We start from the raw sequence: 12,532 nt of genomic DNA, 5'->3' as shown, positions 1-12,532 counted from the left end.
ATAATTGGTAGAATCTATGTATATTCACATGATATTTAAACATTGGCACTCATAGTCAATTCATCTTCTTGAAATATGCCTGTTTCATCTTTTTGAAGCATTGAAATTATGCTAACAGTCAAGAAAATTAAATTAAGATAATGCTAGCTACACTGTATCTAATAATTCCTATGTGTTACTCAGTTTCAAGTGTTTGTGTATGTTGAATAAATCAATGTTCATTTCAACCATATGAAGAGGTATTCCTATTACATACAGAGACTGAATCCAAGGCACAGAGAAGTAATTTGCCCCTGTTTAAACAGCTGCTAATGAGTGGAGCTAGGATTCTAACCCAGTATTCTACCACCTAGATTCTGCACTCAGTTACTTTGGTTCTGGTTTGAAATACATGTGCTCTTTTGTTGTTTTTGTCTTGTTTATTTGTTTACTTGTTTGCTTACCCACTATATTAGCTAAATGAGTTAGCAAATAGCTTCTGTACATAAATTTTATTAAGCAATATGTGTCCGGCATTAAGCAGGGCAATGAGGATATTAAGAGAAGTAAGACAATTCTTACATTTAAGATGCTTTTGGTCCAACAAGGAGACACATTTTAAAAAATTGACTGTGTATTCTAGCACAATCAATATCAATAAAAAGTAATATTTCATAAGATACTGTTATGCTCATTACTGAGAATTCAGAGTATAAAACCACTACTAAAAACACAACATAGGGGCCAGCATTATGGCATAGCGGGTAAAGCCACTGCCTAGAGTGCCAGCATACCACATGGGCACCGGTTTGAGTACCACCTGCCCTACTTCCTTCCCATCCAGCTCTCTGCTATGGCCTGGGAAAGCAGTACAAGATGGCCCAAGTCCTTGGGCCCCTGCACCCACGTGGGAAGACCTGAAGGATGCTCCTGGCTCCTGGCTTCGGATTGGCCCATTTCCTTCCATTGTGGCCACCTGCAGAGTAAACCAGTAGATGGAAAACCTCTCTCTCTGCCTCTCCTTCTCTCTCTGTGTTACTCTGACATTCAAATAAATAAATAAATCTTAAAAAAAGTATAAAATCAGTGAATAAAAACACTACACTTTTAAAAATTAATTTGTTTTTTTATTCATTCATTCACCTCAACATTCATTCAAATATTTACTAAATTCATACTTGGTGTTAAAAATTCCTAAGCACTAGAAATTAAACGATTCAATGGAGAAAGAGATAATAACAAACTCTAATTTCTAAAATTCTAAGAAGTGCTATGAGCATTTGCTGCAGTGGTTAGGATGCTGTTTGGGACACCCACATCCTTTATCTGTTTGTACTTTCAAGTTTAAGCTCAACTCCAGATTCCAGCTTTTTGTTAAGGAACTTAATTCCACTTCCTGCTAATGCACTGGCAGGAAGTTGCAGCTGTTGTCTCAAGCAGTGGAGTGTCAGCCACCCACTTGGGAGACCCAGACTGAGTTTCTACTCTTACTTAGGCAAGTCCCATCTCTGGCTGTTTTTTGGTATTTTGAGCATGAAACAATAGCAAGATCTGTCTCTGTTTATCCATATCTCTTTCTCTCTGTGTATCTCTTTGCCTTTCAAATAAAAATAAATTAATTAATTAAAAGTTAAAAAATGCCACGAGTAAACAGCCAGTATAGCGAGGTATATTATGATAGATGATAGAATGACTTTCACTGGAGATATTATGGAAGGTTTCTCAAAGGAAGTGATTTTAAGCACCAACTTTTAGATGTATAATGGCTTGCCTTTCAAAAAGAGAAGTATTAATACCTAGTGTAATTTAAATTATATGACTCTGAATAATCCTATAAATCCCAACATAATTTGCTAAAGTTCAAATGATTATAGTGGGTTGGTTTCAGAGTAGTGGATTTCTTGAGCCTGAAATCCACCACAACAAAAACCTGACGGTACAACATAGAATTGTCAACTTTCTATTTTGCAATATAATTACATTAGAAAACAATGATCAAAACAAAATCTGAGGGGCCAGCACTGTGGCTAGCTGGTAAAGCCACCGCCTACATGCCAGCATCCCATATGGGCACCAGTTCAATTCCTGGCTGTTGCAGTTGATTTCTCAACAGTGTTGCAGTGGATTCGTTTTTGAGAGTAGGAGCATGGTGGGGGCAAGAGGCACCGAGTCACCACACAGACCCCAGGAGTCGGGTGAAAGCAGGCTTGAGGCAAGCAGCCCGCAGACTTGTTTATTTCAGTTGGTACCACGTCAGGAATGGCTTTAAAACCCACTTGGCAACAGAGCCTGCCTGGCAACAGGCTATGATTGGATGGCTTTGGAAACTGCCTGGCAACAGGCTGTGATTGGATGGCTTTGGAAACTGCCTGGCAACAGGCTGTGATTGATTGGGGCATAGACCGCCCCTTGACCAGATTGGCTGGTCTTGGCTATATAAGATGTTGTACCAACTGAAATAAACAAGTCTGCGGGCTGCTCGCCTCAGGCCTGCTTTCACCTGACTCCCGGGGTCTGTGTAATGACGCCGCACCTCTTGCCCCCATCACGCTCCTCCTCTCAGAAACAAATCCACTGCAACATTGTTGAGAAATCAACTGCAACACTGGCTGCTCCTCTTCTGATCCAGCTCTCTGCTATGACCTGGGAAAGGAATAGAAGATAGGCCCATGTCCTTGAGCCCCTGCATCCACGTGGGAGACCCAGAAGAAGCTCCTGATTCCTAGCTTCAGATGGGCTCAGTTCCAGCCATTGCAGCCATCTGGGGAGTGGACCAGCAGATAGAAGACTTCTCTCTCACTCTGCCTCTGCCTCTCTGTAACTTTCAAGTAAACAAACAAAAAATCTTAAAAAAAAAACAAACAAACAAAAAAAAACAACCAAGATCTGAAGGTGAGAATTTTGCATAGTGATTAAAATCCCGTTTGGGACACCTTTTTGCTATATCAAAGTTTCAAGTCCCAAATCCTCTGCTTCTAATGCAGCTTCCTGCTAATGCATACTCGGGGAGGCAATAAATGATGACTCAAGTACTTGGGTCCCTGCTATCTATGAGGGAGACCTGGATTGAGTTACTGGCTCTTGGCTTTGGCCTGGCCAAACTGTGGTTATTGTAGGCATTTGGGGAGAGAATCTGATGAAGAAAGATCTCTCTCTCTCTCTTCTTCCCTCCCTTACCCCTCTTTCCCTTCCTCCCTCTCTTTCTCTCTGTGTCTCCCTCTCCCTTTCCTTCTCTCTCTTTCTGCAATTCAAATAAAATGAATATAACAAATATTTTTAGAAATCTGGATTTATCATAATTTCAAAAGAAAAATTTAAGACATCAAATGGAAACAATGCAGTCTAAGAATTAAGAACACTTTTTTTTAAATGAGTTTTTTTTTCATCTTTTCCCTTGATTCATGAGGGATAAATAAACTTGATATAGGAATAATTGTACTAGAGAACTCTCTACTTCCATGATGTACTCATAAGTCGACCAGAACTGGATAATGAAATATATCATTTTAGGCATAGTAGCCAAAAGGACCAACTAGCTTGGCACATTGAAAAGCAAATACAGGATTTAGTGAAAAATTTGAATTGGAATAAGAAGCACACAACATGCCAACCATTCTTGAATATTCAATATACATGAGAAGTAATAAAGTCTAAAAATGTGCATTTAGTGTCTCAGTCTTTCAGATGTCCTAAAATGTGATAACAAATTAATGTATACATACAAATGCACACATCTCTCTAGAGGCACACATACATATACCACATTGTAGATAGTGATATATATATATATTTCCATATCTATATATTTAAATTTGTACTTCCTGATTAACTTTTGCCATTCCCTAAAAGATTTTACTCTGTTAAATTCATAACCTGACAAACAGTGCACCTGCTAAACTGGGCTAAGTGCCAAGAAATGAAAAAAAGTCAGGAAAATTAATTTCCAGGAGCAATAGATAAATGGCACACCTCATTAGAGAATCTATTTAAAAGGTGCATCAGGAGATGTCTGCAAGACTTTCATAAGAAATTGATGCTTCCTACCATCAGGTCTTTGCTGAGTCTATTCTCAGATGACTGATATTAGTTCTGGGTAATAAGATTCCACTTAATGAGTGCCTCTTATGTGGTGGACATGCATGTTTCACAGAGGTTTTCTTGGGTGACCACAAACAAAATTGTTTTGTGCAGTGCTTGTGAAAATTACCAAATATTCTTTGAAATTCTCTGGTATAACTGCATGATTTTCCCCATTATGGATGTAGATGTTGATAAATTATGATGCATGTTCTTAGGCAAGAAAAATTGATTTTCTAAATTGTGTTTCCATACATTTTGGCCCAGAGGAAGATCTTTAGCATCCACTAATACCTTAGTTTGTAGCCATTTCTTTAAAAATTCTATTTGCATTTTTTTAGGTTTAGTAAGAAACATATATTCATAAGTAAAACAAAAGAACTGTGTAAGGAAGTTCAATCAAAGTTCCCAAGTTCTAGTGATGAAAAGGTTTTAAATTATTAGTGCACTCCTATTTTCTGGAAGGGCGTCCCGGCCGAGTCTGCAACAAGGGACGAGACTTCTAGCAGCCCTTGGTACATTAGTGTCGTGTACCAAGAAGCCTAGTTGCTCTGCCCCCTCGAGATGTCTGATAGCATTTATCTTCTAAAGATAACTAAAGGCAGTCCAGGTAACATCATGGCGGCCATACATGTTGGTTTGCATTGTTATCCAACAGTAAATGTTAACAGCGCTCCATTTCATTCTCAAAAACAGCCTGTTTCATATGGTAAATTTCAGTGTTGTCTCTTGCAGTAGCTTTGTATGTTTCAAACTGGTAAAGTAGAACTACATTTTTAAGTATTCCTGTTCATGTATGTTTTCAGGTAACAATTCACAGTGAAATTTCTGTAAGCTTTGGAAGGCAAAAATTAAGAAATAATGGAACCAGTCTTTATTCTCCGAATGTTAGGATAGGGCAGGTGCTTACTTTTAAACCTCATGCTCATCATCACAAATCTACTGGTTGTTTTTGGTGTGTGACCACAGCTGGTGGTGTCCTTCAGCACCTCCAAATTCTGACCTGGTGTGGGTGTGTGTGCAGTTCTGTGACAAAGAGAACCAGTTTATTCTGCAGCTTAGCCTCGTCATCAAAATTTTAGGTGTTGAGCTACAAATGAGGATCCTGGTATGTGTTTATCAGTTCCAGTTTGACCTTCGTCTTACCTATTCTATTTTTTTAAGATGTATTTATTTATTTGAGAGGCATAGTTACAGAGAGGCAGAGGCAGGGAGACACACAGAGAGAGAGAGAGACAGAGAGGCAGAGAGAGAGAAAGAGAGAGAGAGAGATTATCTATTCTACATTCATTTGCCTTTCTCAACTTCCAGACAGTTGACTTTCAACTCATCCCCAGGCATGTGGTCACAGCCTTACTTAGACTGTTTAGTCAGCTGCCATGCATTAATAAGCTGCATATTACATCTTCTGCTCTTTATCATTCAGAATGGTTCTGCTACTTTGATCAAATTATTGCAAATTCACCTTAATGTTGCTTGAATATTGTTTGGGTAAGGAATGAAGAGTAGATGAAATCTCTGTTCTAGTCTGTTTATTCAGTGTCCAAAAATATAAATTATTTGAGAAGAATCAAACAATTTGCAAACAATTTTCAAAATAGAAGGCAAGAGGCTATTTGTCTTTTACAGCAAAGGAAATGTAAGTTCTTAGGCAAATTGTCTTCTAGATTATATTCCTGGAGCTGCAGAGTGAAACCACATTTTCTGAAAAAAGTCCAAAAAAAAAAAGGTACATAAACACCAATTCTTTTGATGTCAAAAGTTGACAATATATGTGTACATCAGATTAAATTTTGAAAATAAACACTTATGAAGATTGCCCAGAATAGAATAATTCTTCTCAATCTAGTATAGTATATATTAATAAAGTTTTTATATCTCTGTTAAGAACTTTTTAATGACTTCAAAGTGTTCCCCTAATTTTCTAATGTGTCAGAGAGTTATTTAAGACCCTATGACAGCCAGCGCCGCGGCTCACTAGGCTAATCCTTGCCTTGCGGCGCTGGCACACCGGGTTCTAGTCACGGTCGGGGCATAGGATTCTGTCCCGGTTGCCCCTCTTCCAGGCCAGCTCTCTGCTGTGGCCAGGGAGTACAGTGGAGGATGGCCCAAGTGCTTGGGCCCTGCACCCCATGGGATACCAGGATAAGTACCTGGCTCCTGCCTTCGGATCAGCACGGTGCACAGGCCGCAGCGCGCGGGCCGCGGCGGCCATTGGAGGGTGAACCAATGGCAAAGGAAGACCTTTCTCTCTGTCTCTCTCTCTCACTGTCCACTCTGCCTGTCATAAAACAAATAAACAAAAAAAAACAAACAAACAAAAACCAAACAAACAAAAAAAACCCAATGACAAGCAGTTGCTTCCAGAATCACTTCCAGTATGTTTTCTTCCACTAATAGCCTTGTTTTTTAGATACTGACAATTACATATTTCAGACTATTGTATAGTACAAAAGACTCATAATAATATTATTAATCCCCAGTAAAAATTTACCTATATCAATTAAAATTAACTTTAAATACGTAAGAGTGTTATTTACTTTTTGGAACTTATTGAAGCAAATTTTTTTTCTATGAAGAATCAATATTTTAAAAAGTAAGTTATAATTTGCTAAATGAATAAATGGAATGAAAAATTTAATATAAGTGATTAAAGATCAATGAAATACAGGTTTATTTTATAGTGTACTATCCTTTAACTTATTTCTTTTTAGTTCTAGAAATTGGTCTTGTAAATTTTAGTTAGCTAACACTATTTGAATTTCATATGTAAAGAATTTTAGTTTCCTTTAAAATTTCAGGCTTTGTGATTACTTTCTTGTTTCTAATCCATTGGTGAATTTTTATCTTGCTAGATATGGCCCCGTGATACCAACAATCCTAACACATCTTGGTTTCTTTGTTTAAATTACAATATCTGTTTGTCAAGTGTCTTGTATGACATTTGCTAATTCTGAATATTTATCTAAAGATATATAACTTGGCAATATACATTTCTGAAAATGAAACATGTGGGATACAGCCTTCAGAAAGGTCCCCAAATAATCTGTGGTTTCACAGCATTCTGTAGTCTCTTCCAATAATGAATAAATGGTGTAACTTAACAGATTTTTGCAGAAACGATAGTGAGGTATTTCCAAGTACAGATCCTAACAGCTTCTTCCTTGCTTTCTCTTGGATTACTCATTCTAGGAGAAGCCAGCAGCCATGTTGCGAGGGCACATCCGTATCAACTCATAACTGTGTGAGTGAGACAGCTTGCCAATAGATCACCACCCCTGTTAGTCTTTGAGACAGCCATAGCCAACTTTTGCAATCTTAAGAGAGACTACAGCAGAGCCATCTAGCTAAGCAATTTCCACATTCCTGATCCGAAGGCAATGTATGAAGTAATAATTGTTTATTGTTATTTTAAGCCATTTAATTCTGAAGTGATTTATTATGCACACATGTGGGAAATGAGAACGGAGTTCCTGGCTCCTGGCTTCAGCCTGGCATAGACCTAGCTATTGTGGGCATTTGGGAAGTGGGTCAGTGGATGGAAAGTCTTTCATTCTCTTTCTCTCCCTCTTTCTGTTGCTCTGCCTTTCAGATAAAAGAATAATTTTTATAATGTGCATATAAAGGAGTCAAAGCATGGTGTAGTACACTCTTTTTATAAAGTCTAATAATATTTCACAAAAGCAAGGGTAGGTCTTAAAAATGGATAAGCCTTCTCAAGATAGAAAATTGAAGAATGAATCTCTACTCCTAGTGATATGGCTTGTGATAAACCAGGTTCTGTTCTAAGTACTTCAAATATATTGTCATACAACTCTCTTAATTCTACTACATAAGTATTATCATATTCCCTACTTCTTAGATGATAAACCTGATGTGGAGAGATTAAATACTTTCCCCAATGTCTCACTGCTAGCAAATAGTAGGTCTGGATTTAATACCAGGAAAATCAAATACCAGAGTTCACATTCTTGGTTATGCAACCATTTATCCCCTCAGTTTTCCTGGGACCTGGGCTAGGGATAGGGAGAATGGTATGAGCAGAAGCAGTAAGGAATGTCAGTATGAGTTTTTCCAGGACCACAGGGAAAAGCAATTGTATTTATGGCTGGAAAACTAGGAGCATTTACTGACTTTCAAGATGAAATGTGAGGAGCTTAGACAAAGACATGAATTTCATTCCAAGGAGTTTGTGGTACTTAGGAAATAGTAAATAGTTGATAAAATTTATTTTATGAAGATATATTTAGATCACTATTAATGGGAAGAGAAAATGAGAGAGGTAAGAAATTGTATCTTCAAAAGAGGATAAAAGTAGAAAGTGTAGTAAGGGAGGTGATTATAATGAGAGGAAAGGTCGAATTTATGAGAGTTAGCAAGTAAAGAACATGATGACTATTCAAGTACTGAAGACAATTAAAAATGATTTACAGGTTAGTTTTTTTCAGGTAATAGATAATTTACAAAATAGGAGACCTCACAGAAAAGATGTGCTTAATTACTGAGAAAAGAAATGACGTGGTAGTAATACAGAGGCTACATTTTCCCCTATCGGATGAAATGCCAGTAACAGTTGTTATCCATAGAACCTAATTACAGTGGTCCACGGAAGATCTACTCTGGATTACAAGAGTGTCTGATACTTAAGTAATCTAATCTGAAAACCTAATTGTAGGGAACTGTGAATTTTATTTAAAAAAGAACAAATATCTTTCAATGATAATTTCTGTAGTTAAAATTATTAACTTTCAGAATATTCGATTTACATGCAATTTTAAAATATACATATCACATAAATGAAAGAATCATATTTTATGATCATGTTTCATTCCAAAATTTAAATAAATTGAATGCCAAAATAAGTAGGAAGAGATGAAATTTATAGTCAAAGCAGGCTCATGGAATGAAATTTCCTAGAGCAAAATAATTTTTCTATTTAAAAATGCATCATAATTTTATAATATCAGCATTTCACCTCTATATGTTTTGAGCCTAAATTACTTGGTACACTAAATGTATTGCCTATTTAGAGCAGACATGTTTGGCTCTGAATAAACAGCTGTTCTGCTTTGCTTGACTGTCGTAGGACTTATCTCTACCTGTTAGTTGATGACCAGTATAGTATAATTGATCATACAGCTGGCAGAGGTGTCACAATTACATCTCCATGTTGATAAGTCCAAAGAGTAGCTTATGACTACATGATATTTATATTTATTTTAACGTCTGTGTCACTGTTGCTTCACAGCACATATAGTGCATACTTGCTGATTAATTATTGAGTGAGTAAAAAGGGTGTTATTGTGTTGGTAGAATTCAAGTTACACAATTTATATAATTTAGGTCTTATTGACTCTAGTCCTACTGGAGAAAGCAAATGAGAGGGAAGAGTTCATATTTTAAAACATGCATTAAGAGCTTAATGAGGCTGGTGCCATGGCTCACTTGGCTAATCTTCTGTCTGTGGCATCAGCACCCCGGGTTCTAGTACCGACTGGGGCACCGGGTACTAGTCCTGGTTGCTCCTCTTCCAGTCCAGCTCTCTGCTGTAGCCCGGGAGGGTAGTGGAGGATGGCTCAAGTGCTTGGGTCCCTGCACCTGCTTGGGGGACTGGGAGGGAGTACCCAGCTCCTGGCTTCAGATCAGTGCAGCGCTGGCCGTAGTGGCCATTAGGGGAGTGAACCAACGGAAGGAAGACCTCTCTCTCTGTCTCTCTCTCACTCTCTCTCTGTCTCTCTCTCTCACTGTCTAACTCTGCTTGGAAAAAAATTTAAAAAAAAAGAGCTTAATGAAATGAATTTGCTTATGGTAAAAAGTGATGAGTATACATCATTCATCCATTTAATATTTCTTGAGCTACTGAATGAGTCCTCGTTGTAAGGATTCACAGTCAATAGAGGGTATCCGATGGGGAAACAGATAAATAGAAATTTAAAAACACTAAAAGTCTTTGAAGAAAGAGACAATAATGTTCTCTGATTGAATGGGACATTTTGAAAATCTGTCTTCTCTAACATGTATGAGACAGTCTTCAACAGTTCATGGCAATACATGTCTTACAAAAAAAACATGAACTTCAAATATCTTGGCACCAGAATAAGCATATTTTAATTCTGTTTATACACAAAGCTTCTGAAACACCCTCATATTATTTCTATTTTACTCCAAATTTTTAAGGACGTATGGACACTCAAGGTATATTACCTCAATGCTGATAAGTACTAGGAAAATCCTTTAAACAATACTCTCAGGAACGCAAAATAGTATAGTTTCATAGGAGGAGCAAAAAAAAAATTATCTAGAAAGGAAGTTTGGGGCCAAATGACAGAGGGGCTTAAAAGTATATTTTCCACGTGTTCAGAGTTCTTTTTATTTTGTTTTATATTGCCAAACAAAAAACCTAAAAACAATGTTTATTATTGGTTGATAAAGTATCAGTTCCAAAACTAAATCTTCACTCAACTTTTAAAATTATTATTATTTGGAAACTATGATCTTGGGCCTTTACTCAATTCTAAAAATATGGATGTCAATGTCATTTTTAAATCAATGAGGACAGAACACCAAGAAAGAGAACAGAAGGAAAAAGGAATGAAGGATACTTACTTAAAGGAGTTTCAGCATATCTATGGGGTGTTTTATTTCTCTCATTAAGATACGATGATGAGAAACAAAGCCATAACTGGAGAGAACATCGTTTCTTCTTATTTGAAAGCTAAATGTTTTGGTTCTTACCTGAAAAGTTTTTGTAATCCACTAAATCAAACATAACAACGGCAACTGCTGACCACGTGATAATCAGAGCGATGACCAGGAGCCAGGCTGCAGGAGAGCTGAAGGTTGTCACGAGATCTTCTGTGACTGTCCTCTTCAGCACTTTTCCAGGGGATTTGGGCACAGATCCATTTTTGCTGTCTATCACAGTTGTGGTTGTAGATGCATTTCCTGGTGAAACATTCAAAAAATAAAATATAATTTCAAAGTTTAATTCAAATGCTGATGACAATAAAACACAGACTGCATGAGTTTTGTAAGCTATCTGTGTCATTGTCTATGGCAAAACGCATCTCTTTATTGACAGGATCACACTTTCATGCTCACTACCACATTGTCTCCTCCTCAACATTCCTATCACCCTGAAACCCATAGGCTCATCTAATCAACATTTCTCATCTGCTGACTTTCACAGATGCTACCATCCAGGCCACAAACCTCATCACTGTCTTCAATTCATTTTTGCTTCCTCCAACACTCCTGTATGTATTATCTTCCAGAGCATTGCGTTTACAGTCAAGTTCTCTTTTAACACTTTTACACCTACTTAGGTTCATATGCCAGTTCTGAAGGGAAGCAAAAATATCTTCAGAGAGACAATTGAAATAAGTGAAAAAATAGTAAAAGTGGATAAAATTCCTTTTGAATATTCTGGCTGAGCTACATAATTGACCATTGCACTGAGGTTATATACTTTCTGGGGAAGTTCATAGAAGATCTAAGAGATTTATGTTGGGAAATCTTAATATAGCCAGTAAATTTCTTTTTTTTTAATTTCTGACTTTAAGAATTTGTACATTCATGAGAGGGAATTTTAAAGTAATCACAGATAGGCAGACATAAATATCATTTTTAATCTCACCACCACCCAGAAAAACTATTGTTAATGCATTATTCTGTTTATATCATATTTTCTGTAGTATTTTTGGTCTACATTCCTATAAAACCCCTCATAATGGCATACTCCTTGTAGTGGCAATTATATATATATGTGAAACATACATAGGCAAACAAAATAATGCCATTATAAATATATATACATTTTTATTTATTTTTGATATGTCATAATCACAGGCTTTTATTATTTTTAATGAGAACATATTTACACTTAGAGATTTTCAAGAAACCAAGAAAAATTCCATGACTCCCTGAATATCTTCTCCAATCAATTACTTTATCTGGCAACAGAGAACAAAAGGAGCACATACTGGAGTTTCTTCAAGTAAGTACAGGCTGTTTTGCTCCGTTAGCAAAATTGTAGAGATGATCTATAGCAAATAAAGCTATTTTATTGTAATGTAATGCTTTAAAGTGGAGAACTAAAGTTAAACTTCCTTGTAGATGTGTAGACAGAATACTTCTAGAATAAATCTAGTTCATAAGACAATTTTTAGGTATTGGTAAAGAATTGAAAACACCATATGCAAAAATAAGTACTCTAGGCAATCAAAGCTTGCTGTTTTCCTTTCTTTACCTGTAAAATAGTGCTATCTTGCTCTTCAAAACTAGGGTAAATAACATAAAATTCTTTGACTACTCTGAGAAAAGAAAGTCAAACGCACTCACAAATAGTTACTAGAAGGTAATAACAGCATAGCATAACTAATGCAATCTCACTAGGCTAATCCTCTGCCTTGTGGCGCCGGCACACAGGGTTCTAGCCCTGGTCGGGGCACCGGATTCTGTCCCGGTTGCCCCTCTT

The 12,532-nt window shown here is 36.9% G+C and overlaps 1 protein-coding gene across 1 annotated transcript in view; it reads right to left on the bottom strand.

The window, feature by feature from the left end:
- The window catches only part of TRDN (triadin), a gene marked incomplete at its 5' end in the record, with an annotated part of 426,652 nt that overhangs the window by 366,814 nt on the left and 47,306 nt on the right, over positions 1 to 12,532 (bottom strand). Inside the window, 1 exon segment of the mRNA NM_001082743.1 lies at positions 10,792 to 11,001. Within this exon segment, the coding sequence (NP_001076212.1) occupies positions 10,792 to 11,001 (210 nt within the window).

Source organism: Oryctolagus cuniculus, chromosome 5, assembly GCF_051225735.1.
Source record: "Oryctolagus cuniculus isolate XC-2025 breed Fujian yellow rabbit chromosome 5, ASM5122573v1, whole genome shotgun sequence".
NCBI lineage: Eukaryota > Metazoa > Chordata > Mammalia > Lagomorpha > Leporidae > Oryctolagus > Oryctolagus cuniculus.
The sequence above is the reverse complement of the archived record's forward strand: the minus strand, read 5'-3'. Positions and strand labels throughout refer to the sequence as shown.